The sequence below is a fragment of the Hippoglossus hippoglossus genome, chromosome 21, assembly GCF_009819705.1.
Source record: "Hippoglossus hippoglossus isolate fHipHip1 chromosome 21, fHipHip1.pri, whole genome shotgun sequence".
Classification (NCBI taxonomy): domain Eukaryota; kingdom Metazoa; phylum Chordata; class Actinopteri; order Pleuronectiformes; family Pleuronectidae; genus Hippoglossus; species Hippoglossus hippoglossus.
Window position 1 is genome coordinate 5663935 of NC_047171.1, and position 26208 is coordinate 5690142.

The window sequence follows — 26208 nt, forward strand, 5'->3', positions numbered from 1 at the left end:
CAACATAACCTCCTACCTGCCGATATAAACACAGTATTATACATATCAAATTCTTTATTACCACAACAAGACAACAATATAATTTAACATGTATTTTGCACATCTTTACACTGACACTGATTTCATGAAACAAAATGTCCAGGAATACAGCCGTAAGTTTAATTGTGTCGTCCCTCACAATTCCATGATATTTTGCCTTTATCAATTCCAAAGGAATGCAGTACAGAGTGTTGGCCAGTAGATGTCCTCATGTTAACTGCACCAACTGATTCAAATCATTTTCAGCCCTTCTGTGCACTGGTGGGAATCAGCAGCACATTGTGTGACAGCCTCTAAGTCACAGGTTTCTGAATGCAGACAGATGTTGGAGTCACATAACAAACATATCTCAACAACACCTTGAGGGAATTCCATCAAATTGGTAAAACAAAAATGTTCATTTGAACTTATGGATGAACTGATATGAATTTGTTGGTCAAGGATCAGGATCACTGACCTTACAAAACACGTTTTTGATCTTGTGAGTGCAAAATCTCAGGAACACCTTCAGAGGATTTCTTCACATTTGGCACAGATGTTCATTTAGACTCATGGATCAACTGATAAGATTTGGGTAATGAACAGTCAATGTCACAGTGGCCTCACAAAACATGTTTGGGCCCTTTGTCCTTCTCTAGTCTCCCTTTAAGGATCTGCTTTAAATCTTGCCCAGTTGTCAAGTGGACTCAAAGAATAACTGATTCGATTGCAGTGGTCACAAGTCATGATGACCTCATATGAGTCTTGAAAAAAATGTAGGTAGACAGAATCTGCACTGGTTGACTAACAAGTGCTGTATTTGTGGCTTGCCAGGCAAATTTAATTGAGTCCATACCACTTAAAAAAGGGAATCTTTGGCTTGGGCCTTTGTACATTTACTCTGCTTAAACAGGGACAGCAAATGACTTCTGGTTGTCTTTGTGGTCAGACCTATAGCTGGCTTGAGAGATTTTGCACTGCAATTACTGAAAAATCCACATCAACTGATTCATTTCCATCCATCAGTTTGCATCACAAATACATTGGAATGTGAGGAGACACCAATCATTAATCACATTGAGTAAGATAATCACAGGGACAAAATCAGCGTTCCGAGGAGCACTTAGTCATACCGAGCCTCGTGCTCCTCTGGATACCAGAACATTACTTTGAGGGTGGGCCATGATGAAGAAGAGCTTTGACAACACCCTCCTCTCAGTGACTACATGCAGAGGCTCCAGCTCCACCCTCAGGACTGAGCCAGCCATCTCAATCAGTCCGCTGAATCTGCTGGTGTTGACCATCCGCCGGCTGTGATGCCCCGGCAAAACCGCGCTGTAGAAAATGTCGCCGGCCAATGCAGACTCATAAAAAATCAGCAGCTTGGTTAAAGATGTTAAAGGACCACCCTGCAGTAAAAAAGAGCAGACTCTGGTCCTTTCTGTAGAGAGCTGCAGAGTCCCTGGTCCAGTTCAGTTTGCTGTGCAAGAGGACACTAGGGTCTGTGTACTCATGTAGCATCTCCACCATTTCTCTAGCAAATGTCAGACGTCAAATGCAATTTCATCATGGAAAAGTGTTTTTTTCTACTGAGTCTGCAAAGCTTGCATTTCAGCAAGAAAAAGAAGCTTAGAGATTCAAGGTAGTGTAAAAACTGACAGCAAACACTCTTACCTCCGACTATCACATACAAATTTGCAGATAAACTGATAAACTTAAGGACGTGTAACAGAACCCTGAATCTATCTCAACCTAACCCTAATAAATAAAACATGTCTCCAATATAAGTTGCTCAATGTTTGTATAAAATTTCCATCTCATAAGTGGAGAATTCTGGCCTATAATTTTGCTTATTATGAGGTCCTTGTTAAAAAACAGCATCACAACAACATTTTTAGGGAAAGGTTATCATATTAATGAGGTGACATGTAGTCCACAATTTGGCTCGTGAAATAATAATTTAGGAGAGCCAATTTTTTAAAAGCTCAAAATTTATATGGAAACTGTAAAAATGCTTTTCCCACTGTGTGCTAAATGACTAACAGAAGTTTTCCTCTCAGCATCTTTTGTTATTGTCTCAAGTTCCTTCTCCGTCTGACACATAAAGGAGTTTAATGTAAAAACTGATGATGCATCTAAAATGTTCATTTCACACACTTAAGCTGTGTTTTAGTGGAAATGTTAAAATTGCATTGTCTTCATTGTTAATCTTTGTACATTTATCTTTTCAATAATTGTAAAACAGAAGTAATAACAATAAGTGGATCTGTTTTGTTTTTTTAAAGTTGCATTCAATTAAATCCTGAATAAAAAACTAAGGATAACATACACACAATGCATTTAGTGCACAATGCAAAGATATGAAGCGAGAATTTAACAAATCAGTTTATAAAAATCAGCCGAGATGTCCACAGATATAATTACACACTAAATCTACACCATCAGCTACGAGTAGATACTGTAAATATGCAAAATTATTTCACAGTACCAGAGTCTAAACACAAAAGATAAATCAAAACACCTTGAATCTTATTGACACAGAATAAAAGTGCAATAGAAACTGCTACTTTGAAATCAAATGTAAGCTTTTGTTAGACTCTTGTATTATTAAAGGACTTTGAGTTTCTGAAGTTTATCAGAAAAAAAGTCATTTAATTCTAAAATTCATATAACCCAGAAATCTATTTCGAATTTTAGTCAACTTAAAACCATAAATGAGAGGATTCATGAGTGGAGGTATGACAAGAATCTCCATTGAAATAAAGTTTTTAAGTGATTGAGGTAATTTCTTTGAACCATATCGTATATTCATAATATCAAAAAGTAGAGTGAAAAGAAAAGTGATCAAAGAGAGTAAATGTGGCACACATGTTTGCATGAACTTTGCCCTGTTTTCTACAGAATTTACACATGTTCTAATGAGATATATGTAGGACCAAACTATAAATACACCATGAAATACATAAATGAGTATTGTAATGTAAGCAACGATGTTGTTAACCATAGTTTCAGCTGGGAAACAAGCAAGTGTAACAATGAGCCAATTCACACAGAAGAGACTGGCAATATACGGGCTGCATAACTTCAGTCTTGATGTTAGACAAATATTTGTTCCTATAATGCAGAAAGGTGTAAACCAGGAGAAACAGACTAACTTCATGAGTCTTTGCTTTGACATGATAGTGTGATACTGCAGTGGTCGACATATAGCCACATATCTGTCATATGCCATTACTGCAAGAAAAGAGAGATCACTGCAGGCAAATGAGTAGAGTACTAAAGCTTGAACAAGACATCCAGAATAAGAGATGACATGAACAGGAGAGAGCAGATCCCACAGAAATTTGGGAAAGAAACCTGTTGATCCATAAAGTCCATTCATGCAAAATGCACACAGCAGAATATACATTGGTTCATGGAGGTTTTTATCCAAGATGATGGTCACAATAAGAGTTATATTCGCCAGCAAAATGACACAATAACACAGTAAAGTGAGAGAGAAGAGAACAAACCTGTTGTTCTTTGGTTCACCTAAACCTGAAAGATAGAATATTTTGATCACAGAGACATTTTCCATCATATTTTGAAACCTTGTTTTTCTTGTGTGAAAGGTTCCTGAGTCCCTGACAGCGTCTGCTCTGTGGTCGCACTGCTTATAGTATCTCGGTCTACAGCAGGGAGTGAGGTGGGATTTGAAACCAGCCAATCGACGTCAGTAAAAAGTCTTTCAGCATGTGACAATCTATGAGCATGAGCAATTATAATAATTACAATATTTACTGAATTCTACCAAAAGGGCAATATACTATTGTGTGTTTAGCTTGTAATCAACAAAGCCAAAGACTTATCAGTTATGAGTACTTCCTGTTTAATTGCAAAACACCAAATTTCTATATTATGCTTCGGACCTGCTGTATAAACCTTCACAGTTTAACATTGTCAGGGATTTGAAACCAATTGCAAATGAAAACATAATCTCCTACCTGCCGATATAAACACAGTATTATACATATCAAATTCTTTATTACCACAACAAGACAACAATATAATTTAACATGTATTTTGCACATCTCTTCACTGACACTGATTTCATGAAACAAAATGTCCAGGAATACAGCCGTGAGTTTAATTGTGTCGTCCCTCACAATTTCATGATATTTTGCCTTTATCAATTCCATAGAAATGCAGTACAGAGTGTTGGCCAGTAGATGTCCTCATGTTAACTGCACCAACTGATTCAAGTCATTTTCAGCCCTTCTGTGCACTGGTGGGAATCAGCAGCACATTGTGTGACAGCCTCTAAGTCACAGGTTTCTGAATGCAGACAGATGTGGGAGTCACATAACAAACATATCTCAACAATAACTTCAGGGAATTCCATCAAATTGGTAAAAGAAAAAAAAATCGTTTGAACTCATGGATGAACTGATATGAATTTGTTGGTCAAGGATCAGGATCACTGACCTTACAAAACACGTTTTTGATCTTGTGAGTGCAACATCTCAGGAACACCTTCAGAGGATTTCTTCACTTTTGGCACAGATGTTCATTTAGACTCATGGATCAACTGATAAGATTTGGGTAATGAACAGTCAATGTCACAGTGGCCTCACAAAACATGTTTCGGCCCTTTGTCCTTCTCTAGTCTGCCTTTAAGGAACTGCTTTGAATTTTGCCCAGTTGTGAAGTGGACTCAAAGAATAACTGATTCGATTGCGGTGGTCACAAGTCATGATGACCTCATATGAGTCTTGAAAAAAAGGAATGTCAGACCTATAGCTGGTTTGAGAGATTTTGCACTGCACTTACATCAACTGATTCCTTTCCATCCATCAGTTTGCATCACAAATACATTGGAATGTGAGGGAGAGACCAATCATTAATCACATTGAGTAAGATAATCACAGGGACAAAATCAGTCTTCATCAGATAACACTATATTTTACTTGCACAAAAGTGTATTTTGTGGTTTATAAAATGTTGTTTTGTGTGTATGACAACATAAGGTACGTTTTTGCTTAGGATATATATTGTTCAGCATTTGTAGACAGCTACATCCTGGGGTTCAATGTCCATGTGTTAAACAACAAATCTCCAACAAGGAAACACAAACATGCAAGTGGTATAGCTTGTTTTATAATGGACCTTTATCCTTATCAACCTTCCTTTTGAATGTCAGACAATCTTAGCTTCAGTGACATCGATCCTCTTCCAATCAGACATGGTTGGTTATTTAAATATAGTGTAAGACTTTGATTTACAATCTTCAACAGTGATTTATGTATTTCATGTTCATGGTTCCGTACTTTTGGCTTTAATGCCCTGAAATGGTATAAATGTTCACTGATCTTCGCCATAAATGTCGTCTTTCTTTTAAACACAATACAATGTTACATTTAGCAGATTACTTCAGATTATTTTGATTATTAAAGCTAAATGAAATAAACTTAATTTTGCCTTTTCAAAAGCTACAGTCATTACACCCTGAAAGGATAATGGTAGAATAAGGCAGTACTGATACAATGTGTCTTTCAAATGATAAGGACAAAATAAAAGGAGATTTCCTGAGGATTTTTTTTTAACTGAATAATAAGAAATTTGTAAAACACAAGTGCAGACAATGAAGATGCTCAGACAGATTATGGATAAAGTCAGTTCAATATTTATTCTATCAAATGTTCAAATGCAAATCACAGACTAATACTAAAATGTATTTAGCTACAGTTTCAGCAAACCAATTCTATTACAAAGTCATTAAAGATCTATACGTAACCAGTTTAAGGAACATCTGGGTCTCTCTTAAGTAACAGAAGCTGTAACTTTTTAACATTTCGTTTTTTATTAATTAGTTCTTTCCCTTTTTGGAAGTCTTATTTTTGTTTCATGTGCATGTCAATTAGCTCAGTGGCACAGATATCAGGAAAGATAAGTCATTTATGACAGTCCAAAATACATTTATATGAATTAATATGTACAGAAAAGTTTTCAAACAAAGTGAATAACTGCGCAGTTGACTAGACCATCGGATGAATGGAAATGTTGTAAATCCAAAACAAAATGTTAAAATTCAGTGTTTCTATCATCTTTTATAGTAGTACTAGATAAAACTGAGACACACAGTTAATCATCTAAAGAAGAAAGAACATTCTGTACATATAATTTTTAATTCAAAAGAATGTAAACTTTCTTCTAAAAAGACATTCAAATCTTATCACACGTATATTTGATGTAACAGCAAAACCTCAATTTGTTAGTCTGAGGATATGACAGGTAACTAACTTCAGAAAAACTGCTGGTTCAGCAGCACAAAACCAAGAGTTAACTGGTTTTAAAAGTAAAAACATTCAGAAATCTCTTTCGAATTTTGGTCAATTTGAAACCATAAATGAGAGGATTCATAACGGGAGGTATGACAAGAAATTCTATTTCAGCAAAGTTTTTAAGGTGCTGGGGTAAATATTTTGAACCAAATCGCAAATTCATAAAGTCAAAAAATAAAGTCAATAGTAAAGTGATCAAAGATAGTAAATGTGGCACACATGTTTGCATGAACTTTGCTCTTTTTTCTACAGAATTTACACATGTTCTAATGAGTTTCACGTAGGACCAAACTATAAATACACCATGAGATACATACACGATTATTGTAATATATGCAAATATGCTGTTAACCATAGTTTCAGCTGGGAAACAAGCAAGTGTAACAATAATCCAATTCACACAGAAGAGTCTGGCAATATACCTGCTGCATAACTTCAGTCTTGATGTTAGACAAATATTTATGACCATGAGGCAAAAAGGTGTAAACCAGGAGAAACACACTAACTTTATGATATTCTTTTTTGACATGATAGTGTGATACTGCAGTGGTCGACATATAGCCACATATCTGTCATATGCCATTACTGCAAGAATGGAGAGGTCACTGCCTGCAAATGAGTAGAGTACTTGAACCTGAAGAAAACATCCAGAATAAGAGATGACATGAACAGGAGAGAGCAGATCCCACAGAAACTTGGGGAAGAAACCTATTGATCCATAAAGTCCATTCATGCAAAATGCACACAGCAGAATATACATTGGTTCATGGAGGTTTTTATCCAAGATGATGGTCACAATAAGAGTTATATTTACCAGCAAAATGACACAATAACACAGTAAAGTGAGAGAGAAGAGAACAGACCTGTAGTTCATTGTTTCACTTAAACCTGAAAGATAGAACACTTTTATCACAGAGACATTATCCATCATGAGTAGAAGTGCAATATTAATTTTTATCCTCAGGTAGTATACCTGCATAATTAACACAGGTTCTGTCTCCTTATCTCATTGTTATTAGAATTTGTCTGAAGGCAGCAGTGCACTGTGACGGAAGTTTTCTGGAAGCTGGTGAAAGGAGAACTCAGGCAGCAGCTGATCCTCAGAAGAGTTTAATGCAGACTCGATGCATCAAGGAGACCAGAAGGTGAAACAATATACAAACAGAGTAACATGAGCAATTGTCACCCCCCCTAGTCTGAAGATGTCTCCCACAGCATCACAATTTATCTCCCTCTGCTTGCGTCACCCATTCCAACAGCACATCCATGAATGGCTAGAATTGCTGTCACTCTCTATGTTACATGTAAGTGTTCACATCCTATTGGATAGTTAAGCCTAAAGCATGGATACCTTATTTTCTTTATGTTTTGCCACTGGTGTTATACACATCTAAATTATACCTTTGAGACTTGAACCCAACTTGAGACACAGGTTACATATTTGCTATTTCTACTTTTGAGAAAGCTTTTTTATGATAGTGGAGGAAATAATGGGTGCTTCCTCTTTTTGCTCTTACTGTTGCATTTCTTACCAGTATGAATTAAGACAAACAAGAATAACTGTTTTGAAAATGGAAAGAATTGCAATCCGTGACCACTATGATTTCTACATTTACATTTCCTGTTCATTTAAAAAAAAAAAAAAACTTATTTTCAGGTTAATCTCATGTGTGGCCTTCCCCACTTTGTCCTTGAGTCGGGTTGTGACCTCAGATATATAGAGAGAATTTGTGTTCTTTTTGGAAAATTAAACAGAGCTTAGTATAGCTTAAATAAAGTTTCTAATCAATTTGTTTGCAAATCTTTAAATATGAATACACTGATGACACAAGTTTCTGCATGTACTTCAACAGAGGAGGCCGTGAGGGCCAAGGATTGGCAGAAATAATGTTGGTCTGTTCCTCTGCTCCAAAGAAAACTTGGATTTCAGTTTGCAGTCATTCAGGATTTGATGTCTTGTAAACAGAACTTGAGGTTAGTTAGTGTGTTGTATTTATTCGCCTCCAGGGGGAGGTAGATCCCTGTATCACCCAGATAACGGTTAAAGGAAATGTTTTTTTCAATCATGCAAAATGCACACAACGGGAGATACATTGGTTCATGGAGATTTTTATCCAAGATGATAAGAGAATAACATAAATATTTGCCTGCAAATTGACACAATAACACAATAAAGTGAGAGAGAAGTGAAAAAAATCTCTGGTTCAAGATTGGAATTAAAACCAACCAATCAGTGGTCAATCTGTAAGCACCACTGGATACAAAATAAACAAGGTAGCACCTGGAGATTCACCCCCACGTTATTTTTCTAAATATTTGTCCACCAATTCTTACCTGAACCTTTGGTGCCCAGTATAAATGAAACCTTCCTAATATTGTCAATTTTGAACCCAACTCGAGACAGACGTTTATATTTTTTGCCATTTCTTCTTTAGAGACAATATTAAATGTGCATGAAGCTGAAGGCAAGAATGGGAGTTATCGCATTTATTAGTAGTTGGAGTTAAATGACCAAGAACGAGTGCTTACCAAAGAATTGCAGTGATCAAGGTGGGAGGATATGAAAGCAGGAAATTCTTTCCCGATGACCGAAATAGAGAGAATTTATTTGAGCTTGGAAATCATGCAGAGCAGTGTGTATTGTAAATATAGTATCTGATTAATATGTTTGCCAATCTACAGTTTTAAATCAAATCCAAAACCAAGACCAAGATTTATTCCATGTGATTTAATAGAGGGGCCGAAGTGTCAAGCTGCAGGGAAATAGTGTTGGTCTGTTCCTGGGTTTTAAATACAATTTTAAATTGAACCTGAAAGCCCCTTTATACGTGTTTGTTTTTATTCAGTAACATCTCACTTGACTATTTTTTGTATATGATGAGAACAAACAATGTCAGCTTTTATATAATGTCCTGTTAGTAACAAAAGAGCAGAGATAACCCAGTTGCTGTACTTTCATATGCATCTTTATCCTTTGTCTACCCTCCTTTTCAGTGTCAGACAGATGTTAGCTTTAATAACAGAGATTATCGCCCCATAGTGTTGTTTATGTAAATGTGATGGTGAACGCATTTGATTTCCTGATCAACAATGTTTTACACATGTTCATGGTGACATTATTCTGGCTCTAACGGCTTGAAAACTATAAATAAAGCTTATTGATCTTCACCATACATGTATTCTGTCTTTCATACAGAATATGTATAATGTTATAGGAGGTATTCAAAGAGGCAGCATGTGCTTTATTCAACAGATTTCTCAGATTTCTCAGATTATTTGATCATTAAATGGAATTATATAAAACATCACCATGGTTTTTTCATCGCAACAATATAAGCTGTATTGAAATAACACATCTCACTAAAATGATCATTTAATTTAATCACCCTGTTTAAATCTCAGGGAATAATCAATGTGGGGAGTAAAAACTTTGGTTTTGTCTGTAACTGATATTGTTACATCTTTTATTGCCATTGTGTTACTGTATATTAGGCCTGAATACTCTATTGTAATTGTCTGTATCGTGGTGAAGGCCAGGACATACTCAAGAAGGCTGCTTTTTGCCACAATCAAAATGTTTCCAGCAGAAATGTTTACCAGGTACCTCTGTGTTAAATGAAAAGGTTGAACATTGACTACTTTCATCTCTCTCCTTAAGCAAGTCTGTTTTTTTTCAATGATTCATTTTTTGTGCAAAGATATCTTAATACCCCCCCACAAAATGAACAGAACAGTTACATTATAACAAATTTACAGAAAAGTGCACATCATTTCTCAACAAAGAACTAGAGTACATTTAAATACATATTTGAATGAATGGGAATCATGTCAATATACATACAGAAAATGGTTATGCAAAATGATATAATAATAGTACTAAATAAAAAGAGGTAGAGGATTCATCACTGTAAACCTTGAGCATAAAGAATTTTCTAAACACATCAATACCAATTTCAACTGAAAATAAAAAGTTAGATATGCAACTAACTTCAAAATAACAGCTGGTTCAGCAGTGCATATTTAAAGTATGTGCAATACAAACATGGTTTTAAGTTTCCTTAATGTACACCAATACTTAACTTGTTTTTTAAAGTAAGAACTTCGCGAAGTCTGTTCCGAATTTTGGTCAATTTGAAACCATAAATGAGAGGATTCATGAGTGGAGGTATGACAAGAAATTCCATTGCAACAAAGTTTTTAAAGGGTTGAGGTAATTTCTTTGAACCAAATCGTATATTCATAAGATCAAAAAGTATGGTGAAAACAAAAGTGATCAAAGACAGTAAATGTGGCACACATGTTTGCATGAACTTTGCCCTGTTTTCTATAGAATTTACACATGTTCTAATGAGATATATGTAGGACCAAACTATAAATACACCATGAGATACATACACGATTATTGTTATGTATGCAAATATGTTGTTAACCATAGTTTCAGCTGGGAAACAAGCAAGTGTAACAATAATCCAATTCACACAGAAGAGACTGGCAATATACGGGCTGCATAACTTCAGTCTTGATGTTAAACAAATATTTATGGCCATGATGCAGAAAGGTGTAAACCAGGAGAAACACACTAACTTTATGATATTCTTTTTTGACATGATAGTGTGATACTGCAGTGGTCGACATATAGCCACATATCTGTCATATGCCATTAGTGCAAGAAAAGAGAGGTCACTGAAGGCAAACGAGTAGAGAACTTGAGCCTGAAGAAAACATCCAGAATAAGAGATGACATGAACAGGAGAGAGCAGATCTTAAACCTTCTTTATATTGTCAATTTTGAACCCAACTTGAGACAGATGTTTATATTTTTTGCCATTTCTTCTTCAGAGACAATATTAAATGTGCATGAAGCTGAAGGCAAGAATGGGAGTTTTCGCATTTATTACTAGTTGGAGTTAAATGACCAAGAACGAGTGCTTACCAAAGAATTGCAGTGATCAAGGTGGGAGGATATGAAAGCAGGAAATTCTTTTCCGATGACCGAAATAGAGAGAATATATTTGAGCTTGGAAATCATGCAGAGCAGTGTGTATTGTAAATATAGTATCTGATTAATATGTTTGCCAATCTTCAGTCTTAAATCAACTCCAAAACCAAGACCAAGATTTATTCCATGTGATTTAACAGATGGGCCGAAGTGTCAAGCTGCAGGGAAATAGTGTTGGTCGGTTCCTGGGTTTTAAATACAATTTTAAATTGTACCTGAAAGCCCTTTTATATATGTTTGTTTTTATTCAGTAACATCTAAGTTGACTCTATTTTTTGTATATGATGAGAACAAACAATGTCAGCTTTTATATAATGTCCTGTTAGTAACAAAATTAACAAAGTTAGTATATTAGGCCTGAATACTCTATTGTAATTGTCTGTATCGTGGTGAAGGCCAGGACATACTCAAGAATGCTGCTTTTTGCCACAATCAAAATGTTTACATCAGAAATGTTTACCAGGTACCTCTGTGTTAAATGAAAAGGTTGAACATTGACTCCTTTCATCTCTCTCCTTTAGCAAGTCTTGTTTTTCTCAATGATTCATTTTTTGTGCAAAGATATCTTAATACCAAAAAAAAAGAACAGAACAGTTACATTATAACAAATTTACTGAAAAGTGCACATCATTTCTCAACAAAGAACTTTATTACATTTAAATACATATTTAAATGAATGGGAATCATGTTAATACACATACAGAAAATGGGAATTCAAAATGATTTAATAATAGTACTAAATAAAACAGGCAGAGGATTCATCACCGTAAACCTTGAGCATAAAGAATTTTCTACACACATCAATACCAATTTCAACTGAAAATAAAAAGTTAGATATGCAACTAACTTCAAAATAACAGCTGGTTCAGCAGTGCATATTTAAAGTATGTGCAATACAAACAGGGTTTTAAGTTTCCTTAATGTACACCAAGACTTAACTTGTTTTTTAAAGTAACAACTTACGAAGTCTGTTCCGAATTTTGGTCAATTTGAAACCATAAATGAGAGGATTCATGAGTGGAGGTATGACAAGAAATTCTATTGCAATAAAGTTTTTAAAGGGTTGAGGTAATTTCTTTGAACCAAATCGTATATTCATAAGATCAAAAAGTATCGTGAAAATAAAAGTAATCAAAGAGAATAAATGTGGCACACATGTTTGCATGAACTTTGCCCTGTTTTCTATAGAATTTACACATGTTCTAATGAGATATATGTAGGACCAAACTATAAATACACCATGAAATACATAAAAAATTATTGTAATATATGCAGCTAAGTTGTTAACCATAGTTTCAGCTGGGAAACAAGCAAGTGCGACAATAATCCAATTCACACAGAAGAGTCTGGCAATATACGGGCTGCATAACTTCAGTCTTGATGTTAAACAAATATTTATGGCCATGATGCAGAAAGGTGTAAACCAGGAGAAACAGACTAACTTCATGAGTCTTTGCTTTGACATGATAGTGTGATACTGCAGTGGTCGACATATAGCCACATATCTGTCATATGCCATTACTGCAAGACTGGAGAGATCACTGCCTACAAATGAGTACAGTACATGAACCTGAACAAGACATCCAGAATAAGAGATGACATGAACAGGAGAGAGCAAATCCCACAGAAACTTGGGGAAGAAACCTGTTGATCCATAAAGTCCATTCATGCAAAATGCACACAGCAGAATATACATTGGTTCATGGAGGTTTTTATCCAAGATGATGGTCACAATAAGAGTTATATTTACCAGCAAAATGACACAATAACACAGTAAAGTGAGAGAGAAGAGAACAGACCTGTAGTTCATTGTTTCACTTAAACCTGAAAGATAGAACATTTTTATCACAGAGACATTATCCATCATGAGTAGAAGTGCAATATTAATTTTTATCCTCAGGTAGTATACCTGCGTAATTAACACAGGTTCTGTCCCCTTATCTCATTGTTATTAGAATTTGTCTGAAGGCAGCAGTGCACTGTGATGGAAGTTTTCTGGAAGCTGGTGAAAGGAGAATTTAGGCAACAGCTGATCCTCAGAAGAGTTTAATGCAGACTTGATGCATCAAGGAGACCAGAAGGTGAAACAATATACAAACAGAGTAACATGAGCAATTGTCACCCCCCCTAGTCTGAAGATGTCTCCCACAGCATCACAATTTATCTCCCTCTGCTTGCGTCACCCATTCCAACAGCACATCCATGAATGGCTAGAATTGCTGTCACTCTCTATGTTACATGTAGGTGTTCACATCCTATTGGATAGTTAAGCCTAAAGCATGGATACCTTATTTTCCTTATGTTTTGCCACTGGTGTTATACACATCTAAATTATACCTTTGAGACTTGAACCCAACCTTTTTTAAATAAACTTATTTTCAGGTTAATCTCATGTGTGGCCTTCCCCACTTTGTCCTTGTTGTTGGTTGTGACCTCAGATATATAGAGAGAAATTGTTTTCTTTTTGTAAAATTAAACAGAGCTGAGTATTACGGTGGCCCTGAGAGCTTAACGCACTGCAACTTAAGAAAACACAATTACATTACAGAAACGAAATTACATTACAGAAAACGACAACGGAAGTGTTTCCAGAGGACAGTTAAAAGTGATGGACACTGCTGCCACAGGAGACACAAAAAACGTCCAATACATCAAACAAATACGGTTCCACACAGGGGTCGGCGACCCGCGGCTCTGGAGCCGAATGCGGCTCTTCAGCCCCCCTGCAGTGGCTCCCTGTAAAGTGTTGTGCATATTTTTCGCGAACAGTGAACTTAACGAATCAGTTTTCATATAATTAACGTGAACGTCACGTTCATTTTTTAAAATCATCATCGTATCAGGCCATCATGAAATACCAGGAGCGGGCGTGTGTGTGTGTATGTGTGTGTGTGCATGTGTGTGTGTGTGTGTGTGTGCTCCCAAATAGCGCACACACACACTGGCCCCGGGGCTCCGCCCCCGCTCACTCGCTCGGAGAGACGCACAGTGAGATCAAAGCACGAAAGAGGGGGCAAAATTGCTCTTTTGATAGTAAAGGTTTCCTACCCCTGCACAATATGGACAATACATTGCCTCACAAACAGGGGCTTGCTTGTTAGCGCTGTTTATTCAGTTTAACAGGAGAACACGTTATGTCTCTAGCTCAGACCGTTGAGGAGTCATGACGCTCTAAAGACAACATGATATTTGAGATCGTATAAAGCCCAGTGTCTCTCAGAGGGTTAACAGGATACATCTGCAGTAATAAAGTTTATGATTTATTAAAATAAACCAAAAAGGTTTACAGTTTAACAAATTGTCCAAGATCACCGACGGACACCGACTTTAACAACTTCAAACTGCGGCAGCAACCACAAGCGGACGTGTCCATCACCTTTAGGTGTCCTCTGGAAACACTTCCGATGTCATTTTCTGAAATGTAATTGTGTTTTCTTAAGTTGCAGTGCGTTGAGCTCTCAGGGCCACCGTAGAGTATAGCTAAATTTAAGTTTCTGATCAATTTGTTTGCAAATCTTTAAATATCAATACACTGATGACACAAGTTTCTGCATGTACTTCAACAGAGGAGGCCGTGAGGGCCAAGGATTGGCAGAAATAATGTTGGTCTGTTCCTCTGCTCCAAAGACAACTTGGATTTCAGTTTGCAGTCATTCAGGATTTGATGTCTTGTAAACAGAACTTGAGGTTAGTTAGTGTGTTGTATTTATTCGCCTCCAGGGGGAGGTAGATCCCTGTATCACCCAGATAACGGTTAAAGGAAATGTTTTTTTCAATCATGCAAAATGCACACAACGGGAGATACATTGGTTCATGGAGATTTTTATCCAAGATGATAAAAGAATAACATAAATATTTGCCGGCAAATTGACACAATAACACAGTAAAGTGAGAGAGAAGTGAAAAAAATCTCTGGTTCAAGATTGGAATTAAAACCAACCAATCAGTGGTCAATCTGTAAGCACCACTGGATACAAAATAAACAAGGTAGCACCTGGAGATTCACCCCCACGTTATTTTTCTAAATATTTGTCCACCAATTCTTACCTGAACCTTTGATGCCCAGTATAAATTAAACCTTCCTAATATTGTCAATGTTGAACCCAATTTGAGACAGACTTTGTTTTTTTTGGCCATTTCTTCTTTAGAGACAATATTAAATGTGCATGAAGCTGAAGGCAAGAATGGGAGTTATCGCATTTATTAGTAGTTGGAGTTAAACGACCAAGAACGAGTGCTTACCAAAGAATTGCAGTGATCAAGGTGGGAGGATATGAAAGCAGGAAATTATTTTCCGATGACTGAAATAGAGAGAATTTATTTGAGCTTGGAAATTATGCAGAGCAGTGTGTATTGTAAATATAGTATCTGATTAATATGTTTGCCAATCTTCAGTCTTAAATCAACTCTAAAAACAAGACCAAGATTTATTCCATGTGATTTAAGAGAGGGGCCGAAGTGTCAAGCTGCAGGGAAATAGTGTTGGTCTGTTCCTGGGTTTTAAATACAATTTTAAATTGTACCTGAAAGCCCTTTTATATAAGTTTCTTTTTATTCAGTAACATCTAAGTTGACTTTATTTTTTGTATATGATGAGAACAACCAATGTCAGCTTTTATATAATGTCCTGTTAGGAACAAAAGAGCAGAGATAACCCAGTTGCTGTACTTTCATATGCATCTTTATCCTTTGTCTACCCTCCTTTTCAGTGTCAGACAGATGTTAGCTTTAATAACAGAGATTATTACCCCATAGTGTTGTTTATGTAAATGTGATGGTGAACGCATTTGATTTCCTGATCAACAATGTTTTACACATGTTCATGGTGACATTATTCTGGCTCTAACGGCTTGAAAACTATAAATAAAGCTTATTGATCTTCACCGTGCATGTGTTCTTTCTTTCATACAGAATATGTATAATGTTATAGGAGGTATTCAAAGAGGCAGCATGTGCTTTATTCAACAGATTTCTCAGATTATTCCGATTATTAAGATCATTAAAATGGAATTATATAAACAACACCATGGTTTTCCATAGCAACAATCACAACAACTTGGGAGAATAGGACAGTGAACAGTGAATATAAGCTGCAATGAAATAACACATCTCACTTTATCTGGCTTTCAAATGATCATTTAATTTAATCACCCTGTTTAAATCTCAGGGAATAATCAATGTGGGGAGTAAAAACTTTGGTTTTGTCTGTAACTGATATTGTTACATCTTTTATTGCCATTGTGTTACTGTATATTAGGCCTGAATACTCTATTGTAATTGTCTGTATCGTGGTGAAGGCCAGGACATACTCAAGAATGCTGCTTTTTGCCACAATCAAAATGTTTCCAGCATAAATGTTTACCAGGTAGCTCTGTGTTAAATGAAAAGGTTGAACATTGACTAATTTCATCTCTCTCCTTAAGCAAGTCTGTTTTTTTTCAATGATTCATTTTTTGTGCAAAGATATCTTAATACCCCCCCACAAAATGAACAGAACAGTTACCTTATAACAAATTTACTGAAAAGTGCACATCATTTCTCAACAAAGAACTTTAGTACATTTAAATACATATTTAAATGAATGGGAATCATGAAAATACACATACAGAAAATGGTAATTCAAAATGATTTAATAATAGTACTAAATAAAACAGGCAGAGGATTCATCACCGTAAACCTTGAGCATAAAGAATTTTTTACACACATCAAAACCAATTTCAACTGAAAATAAAAAGTTAGATATGCAACTAACTTCAAAATAACAGCTGGTTCAGCAGTGCATATTTAAAATATGTGCAATACAAACAGGGCTTTAAGTTTCCTTAATGTACACCAAGACTTAACTTGTTTTTTATAGTAACAACTTCGCGAAGTCTGTTCCGAATTTTGGTCAATTTGAAACCATAAATGAGAGGATTCATGAGTGGAGGTATGACAAGAAATTCTATTGCAACAAAGTTTTTAAAGGGTTGAGGTAATTTTTTCAAATCAAATCGTATATTCATAATATCAAAAAGTATTGTGAAAAGAAAAGTGATCAAAGAGAATAAATGTGGCACACATGTTTGCATGAACTTTGCCCTGTTTTCTATGGAATTTACACATGTTCTAATGAGATATATGTAGGACCAAACTATAAATACACCATGAAATACATAAATGAGTATTGTAATATATGCAAATATGCTGTTAATCATAGTTTCAGCTGGGAAACAAGCAAGTACAACAATGAGCCAATTCACACAGAAGAGTCTGGCAATATATGGGCTGCATAACTTCAGTCTTGATGTTAAACAAATATTCGCGGCTATAATGCAGAAAGGTGTAAACCAGGAGAAACACACTAACTTCATGATTCTTTGCCTTGACAGGATAGAGTGATACTGCAGTGGTCGACATATAGCCACATATCTGTCATATGCCATAACTGCAAGAAAAGAGAGGTCACTGAAGGCAAACGAGTAGAGAACTTGAGCCTGAAGAAGACATCCAGAATAAGAGATGACATGAACAGGAGAGAGCAGATCCCACAGAAACTTGGGGAAGAAACCTGTTGTTCCATAAAGTCCATTCATGCAAAATGCACACAGCAGAATATACATTGGTTCATGGAGGTTTTTATCCAAGATGATGGTCACAATAAGAGTTATATTTACCAGCAAAATGACACAATAACACAGTAAAGTGAGAGAGAAGAGAACAGACCTGTTGTTCATTTTGTCATTTAAACCTGAAAGGTATAATATTGTTATTACAGAGACATTAGCCATCATGGATAGAAAGAAAACTTGACTTTCCTCCTTTTGTAGTATATCTGCAAGATTAACACAGGGTCTGTCCCGTCATCTCACTTTGTATCTTCTCTGAAGTCAGTAGCGCACAAACTGGGAATTAAAACCAACCAATCAGTGGTCTGGAAACCCTTTCATCACTAAGCATCAATCCGTGAACACAACAATTACCAAGGTAATACCAGAGGTCATCTATTGAGAGCCTGTCTACTTCCTGTTTATCCCGTTGCACCAAAAATAGCTGCAAATCACCTAGAGTGCAGTTGCGAGGTAGTTCTCAATTAACTGCAGCGAATGGAGCTTAACAAGCGAAAAACCTTTGACACTTGTCTCTAGACAAAGGGGTCCACATCTTTCAAATCTCGTCTTTTCTGACCAACTCATCTAAGCCAGCTAATTCTGAATCTTGTTTAACCCTTGTGTTGTTCCTGGGTCGAATTGACCCAGAGTGTGTGTGTCTGTGTGTGTGTGTGTGTGTGTGTGTGCGTGCGTGAGTGCGTGCGTGTGATCATATGCAAGCCCTGGCCGGTCAGGGTTAGGGTGACCCAAGGATTGTCATTATCCAATTCTCCTGGGGTAATTGAGACCAATGGATTGTCATTCTCGATTGTCATGGGAGGGGTCATTTAGACCCACAGAGAGGGCGCTGTGGTGCTCTGTGGGGTCATTTAGACCCACACCTGATTCCAATTGAAATCAAGGGGGGGTACATTAGACCCACATATAAGTCTCAGTGTGCCACTCTCTCACGGACCATGGCACGATGTCGCGTCAGGAGCGTTTCACCAGAGAACAGGTTCTCCAACAGCTATTCTCCCAGCAACCATCCTCTGAACCCGAAGAGGACGCGAAAGAGCCAGACCGAGAAGCGGACGGACAAGGAGATGGAGAAGCAGACCAAGAAGCAGACAGAAAAGCAGACCGAGAAGAAGACAGAGAGGACGGAGACGGAGACGACCGCGATAGCGACGAAGACGAAGACGACGACGGTGACTACGAAGACGACGTCGGGGACGAAGACTACGACCCAGTGGGTGATGCTTCTGCAGATTCTTCATCCTTGGAAGAAGAAGAAGAAGGAGGACAAGACCACGGTGACACAACCACCACCACCACCGGACTCGTGGAAAGAGAGACCTTCCCCTCAAGAAACGGGGAAATAACATGGTCCTCGAGGGCGTACGGCCGAGAGGAGGGCACTGCTGGGACGCGTGGGTGTCGCGGCTACCGCACCTCTACAACCCGGAGCCCGAAGTGACCGTGGACGAGCAACTGGTTCCGTTCAGAGGTTAGTCTTTTTTTTTTTATATATTATTATTATTTTATGTTATGTTAGTTATGTTATGTTATGTTATGTAGATAGCGGCTGCTAGTCCTCGTCCTCATCTCATCTCCTCTCATCTCTTCTCCTCCTGTTTTTCTCCCTAGGCCGGTGTCCGTTCCGTCAGTACATGCCCAGCAAGCCGGCGAAATACGGGATCAAGTCGTGGGTGGCCTGCGATGCGAAATCAAGCTACGCTTGGAAGATGCAAGTGTACACCGGAAAGCCGAGCGGCGGACGCCCAGAACTGAACCAGGGGTTGCGGGTAGTGCTCGATGTAACGGAGGGACTGCACGGTCGTAACGTCACGTGCGACAATTACTTCACCTCCTACAAACTCGCGCGGCAGCTCCTGGAGAGGAAGCTCACCGTGGTCGGCACGGTTCGGAAGAACAAGCCCGAGCTCCCGACCGGGCTGCTCGCGGTCAAGGGAAGAGAGGTGTTCTCATCCAAGTTCGCATTCACGCCCACTGCCACTCTTGTGTCCTACATCCCAAAGAAAAACAGGAATGTAGTGCTCCTGAGCACACGGCACCCTGAGGCCGACAGTAAGAGCGAGTAAGAGGAAGAGGTGTCAGATATGCCCCAGGAAAAAGGACTGTAAAACTCACACCATGTGCCGCGGGTGTAACAAATACATCTGCAAGGGCTGCTCACTTGTCTATTGCGCTACGTGTGCGTCCTAATATGGGGTGGGCTATGTGAGGGGGCCAACAGCCAGGGGAAGCAGGGACAACACAAGGGTTAAAACTTAATTCAAGTCAAGTCTGTGTCTGCTTGCTGGGTCTAACCTGCATAAACATGACACAGCTGAGTGACAGGAGGGAGAGAGAACATTTCAAACTTTGACAGCTTACAGGTGATGGCTCAAGGCCTGGAGAATTTCATTGCATGTCTGAAAGCAGCTCTAGAGAGCCGGAGTCCGGCCTATTTTCTCTGTGCTGGGCATGGTTCACAGCAAAAGAGAGAATGAAATTGATCCTTCACCTCATAATTTCCAACTTTTGAATATGTGACATATTTAAACTTCCTGTATCTGTTTCAAAGCATAAACATGGTAGCGTTTCTGTTGACTGACCCAAAGAAAAACGTTTTCATACCGTAGAGTCCTGTTAGTTGAGTACAAAAAGACTTTAATTCAAGGAAATACACTTGTCATACCAGAACCCTTCAGTAGCAGATCAGCTGCATTCAAGGAGCAGACACGTTCCCTGTGTTCAGCTTCCCCAGCAGCTGTCACACCCTTCACTTGCACCCAGTGTGGCCCAGGCATTGTGAGGTGAGAGAGTCTTTTGCTAAGCTTGATTTGACTATGATTCAAAGGTGTAAATCTCATCATACCTGTTAGATATCTAATGTCTACCCCCTATATCAAAAATAAAGAAAATTGTGTAATTCAGTTGGTCGCTTTGTGGCTGCAGCGCGTAACAGGCTCTAAAGGAGGTCCATTCAACTTGTGGCCTATTCAATGGACACAGATCTTTTACATTCTTCTATGGCCTGCAAGACAGGCCGGTATATGTGTGATACAATAAAATTAAGGTATAGCTCTGAGAAAGTTTGTTTTGATCCACTCTCCTCCGCTGTCTGTCTGTGCGATTATGTTTCTTATGAATCTGGTAATCTCCCTCTCGACCAGCGGATTACCTGCAGATAATGTCATAGCAGCAGGACAGAGGTCAGACAGGAGGAAGGCCTGATTCTGACTCATGTCACTCCTCTAGAAACAGTATTTAATTGCCCTGTCACACTCAAAAATATATGCAATTATTATGATTAGTGTGTATGAAGAAAGAGTGGGATTAATATGTACAAACCGGTTCCAGTGGCACACAATTTGGGCTTTTATGGTCATATCTCTTTCTCCCCCGATTGCTGGTTCCCCACTGGATTGTTTCACTCCTATCCTTGTGGATGGACTCAGAGCTGTTGATGAGTCTCAAAGGCTTCACTGGATACTGCTTTACTATTTTCATTTTGTTTTCTACATTTGAGGATATGAACCCGTCAGAAAAACACAGCATGTTGTTTTTCAGGATTGAATGTGACCTTTGGCTGATGCATCCCACAGCTTCTTCTTACATAGTGCAGCACATATCTTGTTTACAGTTGCTGACCTGCTTAATAGATGAGTATTCACGCGAAAAAGTTCCTAAATTTCAAAGAGTACTGGTGATTATTTTTTATATTTGTGCTTGAACTGTGTTGCAGTTACAATTGTAAAGTTTGAGCTCTACAGTCTTTCAGAATTATTGTTAAAATTAAGTTATGTAATTCTTTCTGAAATTTAAGAACTGCATAAAAAATATGTAGATAAAAAAAAGCATTGGCATGTCAACACATCTGACTGTATGTGTTATGTTGACGTATGGAGTATCAGACCTGTTGACAGTGAAACAGCCCAACATGATAAATGCAAACAAAGATTTAGTTGTGGATCATTTATTGGATAGAATGTAATTTCTGTAACATGCAGTTCTTTCAGTTTGTAGCCATTTATGATCATTGGACAATCACAAATATTTACTTAATATCAGAACTGTTTAAATTGTTGACACAAAAATGTTGAAACATGCACCATACTGTAACACGTGAAGACAGAATAAGAGAACATTTATTACTGTTGAGTAGATTTGTACAGTTTTAAAAAGGAACAGACAGTCACTGAACCACTGATATATTCTACATCAACAACATTCTGTTAAACACTTAAAACTAACAAGCAAAGAAAAGAAGAAAAAAAAAGGTTCAGGATTAAATCTATTTTCCACATAATTGCCCATTTTGTACATATAGGCAGTGACTTAATTTCCCATGTTTATGTCGCGGTTTCAGAGAGCTCACTTTTAATGTTATAATCCATGGGTTGACAGTTTGAAACTTTCCTTTTAATATAAACTAAATTCACAAATTTGTTGCGAATTTTGGTAAGTTTGAATCCATACACAAATGGATTCACAGCTGGAGGAATAAGTAGAAACTCCATTGCCATAAAATTACTGAGATCCTGAGATAAATTCGGTGACCCATATCTCATGTACAGTATATCTAAAAGGACAGATATGCAAAAAGTGGCAAGAGAGATCACATGCGGGAAACATGTTTGCATAAACCTCCCCCAGCTTTCTGTGGATCTTAAGCATGTTCTTATCAAATACACATAAGTCCAAATAATAAAAAAAAAATGTGCTAAATAAAACAGAACATTAAAATATGTGACTCCAATGTTTGCTGCGGGTGGCGAGCAGGTAAGAGTAAATATCATCCAGTTAACGCAGTAGATTTTCTTCACGTGTGAGCCACATAAACTTGATCCTAATAATGTTGCTGTGTTCATAAACATACAATAAAGAGGTATGAGCCACGAGAAAAACACAAAGACGGTGACTCTCTGTTTTGTCATGAATGAGTGGTAGGTTAAAGGTTGACATATGGCCAAATATCTGTCGTATGCCATCAGGGCCAAGATAGAAAAATCACAGCAAATCGATGAATGTATCACAAAACCCTGCAGCATGCATCCAGCATAAGAAATTACATGAGATGACAGAAGATCCAGAAGGAATTTGGGGTAAAAACCAAGCGTCCCGTACAAAGCATTGATGCATAGATTACACAAAAAGATATACATCGGCTCATGGAGGTTTTTATCCACAACAATGGCAACAATGATACTAATGTTTCCCAACAGAATAATGAAGTACCACAGTAAAGTTAACAAGAAGAGAGTAATTTTATACTCCAATGTAAAATCTAAACCTGTAAGAGTTAACAGTGTGACAACTGAAGCATTTTCCATCATTTTAAAACATGCAGAATCCCTTTGACCCCAAAAAACATGTTACCTAAGTACTGGCGTGGAGAACTTCTCTGCGTGACCATGTGCAGCGAGTGAGTCTAGTGACTGCCTCTCACATTTAAAACGTTATCTGAGAACAACAACAGTGATTTGGGATTCAACCAGACCAATCAGTGGACTGTTGAGGACATGGTAGGAGGGACAAACACCATGTCCCTCCTGTGTCTTGCTGACATTCAAAACAAGGTGGTTGTTCTCACACCAATTTGCAAAACTTGCAATCTCCAAAAGGTCAGATAGGTTGCATTCATTTATCAAATATATCAATATTTGTCGTCCATCCTTTAGGCGAATGACATGCTCAACAAGGGTGGTTCTTCCTTGACTAGAAGCAGAAAGGGCAGCTTCCTTGAAAACCTGGAGGAGCTGTGCAACCTGCTCTCCTGAAAGATGTGCCAGCGTGGTAGTACCAGTTTGGATTTCGGGTCCTGTCTCCTCTTCCTCCTCTATGTCCATCTCTATTACCAACAGAACTTTCCCTGCAGCCTGGACTGGACGCTTCTACTTCTACTTCAGTAGGTTCACACGATACACACGTTTCGCCTTTTTTTCTGGGTGGTGAACATCATAGGTGACAGGTCCCACCTGTCGGGTGGTGGTGTAGGGGCCTTGCCACTTTCCCAAGAGCTTGCTGAAAACGGCTCTCTACAAAATGCTGGTCAATAGTAATTTTTAATTAATATAGTTAAATTAATGTGTTACCTATTCTGATAGATTATTTCTCAAATCACCATTTTAATTTTACTTAATTCTTCACCTTAATCTGCACACACACACACACACACACACACACACACACACACACACACACACACACACACACACACACACACACACCTTTGGCAACCCTGCATGTTATATAACCCATCAGACTGCATTCAAAAGACACTAAAAAATAGTTTAATAACATTATGGATCAAATACATTGATAATAATGAATGTAACCAACAAGTGAGCTTTCTCACTTCCCTCTCATCTGTTGAGACTTGCACACATGTATTAGCATCAGCAGAACAATGAACTGAATGGCACTGCTGACTCATCATTGTCAGGATAATCTAGCTAGCTTTCTTAGCTAGCTTGTTTCCCCCAGTTTTCCTGGCTGACAAAAATTGTCACAACCTATTTAAATTGACCTACATTACAGTAGAGATACTATAAACCAGTGGTCACCAACCTTTTCGAGCCCAAGATCACTTTTTAATTCCAAACGTAAGCCGAGATCTACCACCCCGATATCTTCCAAAAAAAAACCTTAGGAGGGTCATATTTATTATTATTTTTTGCAATTTCTGTTAAAGGCTGAATGTACAAGAAATAAATATACACAAAGAAGGGCAGTTGTGCAACTTTTTCTATTCAATGAACAATATTCAAATTAATATCAATTCATATTTACAATATGTAGCTTCTCAGTTCCACATCATGTTCTGCAGAGGAGCTGCTACTGCAGCACAATGTTTTACATATAGGCTTTGATTTGAATATGGCCACAAATATGATTATTGCCTTGTATGAAAGAAGTCCCTTGTACTCAAATAAATACCAGTACTACACAGTATGAAGCCGTGCATCTTCCGCTCCTGCAAATATTTAACAATAAAAAAACCTTTTTAAACAAGGGAATGGATTCCATCAACAGAAACGCTGGAGTGTTTTATTTTGAAAAGGCTTACAGAAAGTGTTGCAACCATTTGTTACATAAAAATAAACATATATTCATCAGATTAACATTAAAACTCAGGTGAAAGATAATTGTCTCTGTTTATTCTGCTGTGAACCAAAATGTTTATCTGTTTATGACACAAATGTATTTACAACACTTTCCAAACACGTTTCAAAGTAAAAGCACTCTAGCGTTTCACATTCTGAATCCACTCATTTATTCCAACGGGGCTTTGATTGTTATCGACAGACCGAAAGATCCGCATCTTCATTCCTGAAATTTAGTTTAGTACATAAACCAACTTGTTCTTGAAGGAAATGCAGGAGATAAACCAGCAGCTCAGACGCCAGTAGCGGACAACCGACACACAGCTGATCTGCGGCGCGACGACAGCCAGTGAGTCCAGAGAGTTCGGGGATCGACCGTGAAGACTGGGGGATCGACCGGTAGATCGCGATCGACGGGTTGGCGACCACTGCTATAAACCATTTACCCCTGAGACTCCGAAAGTGTTTTGTGGACTAAAACACTTCCCCCACCCCTCCATCAGCACAGTGGTGAGTAGATGATGAGTCCATTTTCATGTTTTGGTAAAACTATCCTTTTAACCTGTCAGTCAGGAACTATGGTCACTTAAAATGACCGTATACGATATTGATAGACCCCTAAATTGTGCCATCAGTCCTATAATGTCTAAATATTGTAAACGCCTCTTTTATATTTGTTGGACAACTGAGTCAACAACAAGTCGCCAAGGACAGGACGTGGGTGACCTGCTTGGCTTAAAGCAGCAATCAATTGTAAACATCCAACTTGTTCTAAAACCGGAGGAACAGCCCCCCCCCCCCCTAATCTGCACCCCACAGTGTGAAAATACTCTCTGTTCATGCAGCAGTGGCCGTCTTGTCAATGCCACAGGAGGCCAGAGAGGCCCAGACACTTTGTGGTCGAGCCTCAGATACCTTTCTCATACAGGTGGTGGAACTCTCCAGAAGGTCAACTATTGAGATACTGATGTAGCAGCAGGTCTCTGGGCCTTTGCTTTAGGTATCCAGGCACAATGAGAACCCATCCACCTGTATGCAGCAGGAGCCCCGATGGCTCAATGAACAGGTTTTACCTAATAACGAGGTTTATGTTACAAAAATCTGGTTATTTCTTGTTTATCTATCTCCTTATTACTATTAGTACTACTCATTTACTTATTAATTATATAATATACTAATAAATGCAA

At 37.9% G+C, this 26208-nt stretch overlaps 6 protein-coding genes across 6 annotated transcripts; all 6 read right to left on the minus strand.

Annotated features, from left to right (window-relative positions):
• Positions 1–2665: 2665 nt before the first annotated feature.
• LOC117755413 (olfactory receptor 1019-like) lies at positions 2666–3598 on the minus strand. The gene has a single exon (XM_034575202.1). The coding sequence runs from the start codon at positions 3596–3598 to the stop codon at positions 2666–2668; it is 933 nt and encodes a 310-aa protein (XP_034431093.1).
• A 2738-nt stretch (positions 3599–6336) lies between these two features.
• Positions 6337–7610, minus strand: LOC117754945 (olfactory receptor 1019-like). The gene has a single exon (XM_034574308.1). The coding sequence runs from the start codon at positions 7315–7317 to the stop codon at positions 6337–6339; it is 981 nt and encodes a 326-aa protein (XP_034430199.1). The 5' UTR covers positions 7318–7610.
• A 2686-nt stretch (positions 7611–10296) lies between these two features.
• Positions 10297–12118, minus strand: LOC117754946 (olfactory receptor 11H6-like). Its single transcript, XM_034574309.1, has 2 exons — positions 12103–12118; positions 10297–11100 (listed from the first exon to the last, which is right to left on the minus strand). The coding sequence occupies exons 1-2, from the start codon at positions 12116–12118 to the stop codon at positions 10397–10399; spliced, it is 720 nt and encodes a 239-aa protein (XP_034430200.1). The 3' UTR covers positions 10297–10396.
• Positions 12116–13207, minus strand: LOC117755414 (olfactory receptor 1019-like). Its single transcript, XM_034575203.1, has one exon. It carries the CDS (start codon positions 13202–13204, stop codon positions 12284–12286), a length of 921 nt encoding a protein of 306 aa, XP_034431094.1. The 5' UTR covers positions 13205–13207; the 3' UTR covers positions 12116–12283.
• A 3628-nt stretch (positions 13208–16835) lies between these two features.
• LOC117755416 (olfactory receptor 142-like) lies at positions 16836–18327 on the minus strand. The gene has a single exon (XM_034575206.1). It carries the CDS (start codon positions 18108–18110, stop codon positions 17160–17162), a length of 951 nt encoding a protein of 316 aa, XP_034431097.1. The 5' UTR covers positions 18111–18327; the 3' UTR covers positions 16836–17159.
• A 3587-nt stretch (positions 18328–21914) lies between these two features.
• On the minus strand, positions 21915–23769 carry LOC117755415 (olfactory receptor 49-like). The gene has a single exon (XM_034575204.1). The coding sequence runs from the start codon at positions 23249–23251 to the stop codon at positions 22268–22270; it is 984 nt and encodes a 327-aa protein (XP_034431095.1). The 5' UTR covers positions 23252–23769; the 3' UTR covers positions 21915–22267.
• Between the last annotated feature and the right edge of the window lie 2439 nt (positions 23770–26208).

Bases quoted from the DNA above. Each gene is read 5' to 3' on its own strand.
- LOC117755414 (XM_034575203.1), bottom strand. From the start codon at position 13,204: ATGATGGATAATGTCTCTGTGATAAAAATGTTCTATCTTTCAGGTTTA.
- LOC117754945 (XM_034574308.1), bottom strand. From the start codon at position 7,317: ATGCAGGTATACTACCTGAGGATAAAAATTAATATTGCACTTCTACTC.
- LOC117755416 (XM_034575206.1), bottom strand. From the start codon at position 18,110: ATGATGGCTAATGTCTCTGTAATAACAATATTATACCTTTCAGGTTTA.
- LOC117755415 (XM_034575204.1), bottom strand. From the start codon at position 23,251: ATGATGGAAAATGCTTCAGTTGTCACACTGTTAACTCTTACAGGTTTA.
- LOC117755413 (XM_034575202.1), bottom strand. From the start codon at position 3,598: ATGATGGAAAATGTCTCTGTGATCAAAATATTCTATCTTTCAGGTTTA.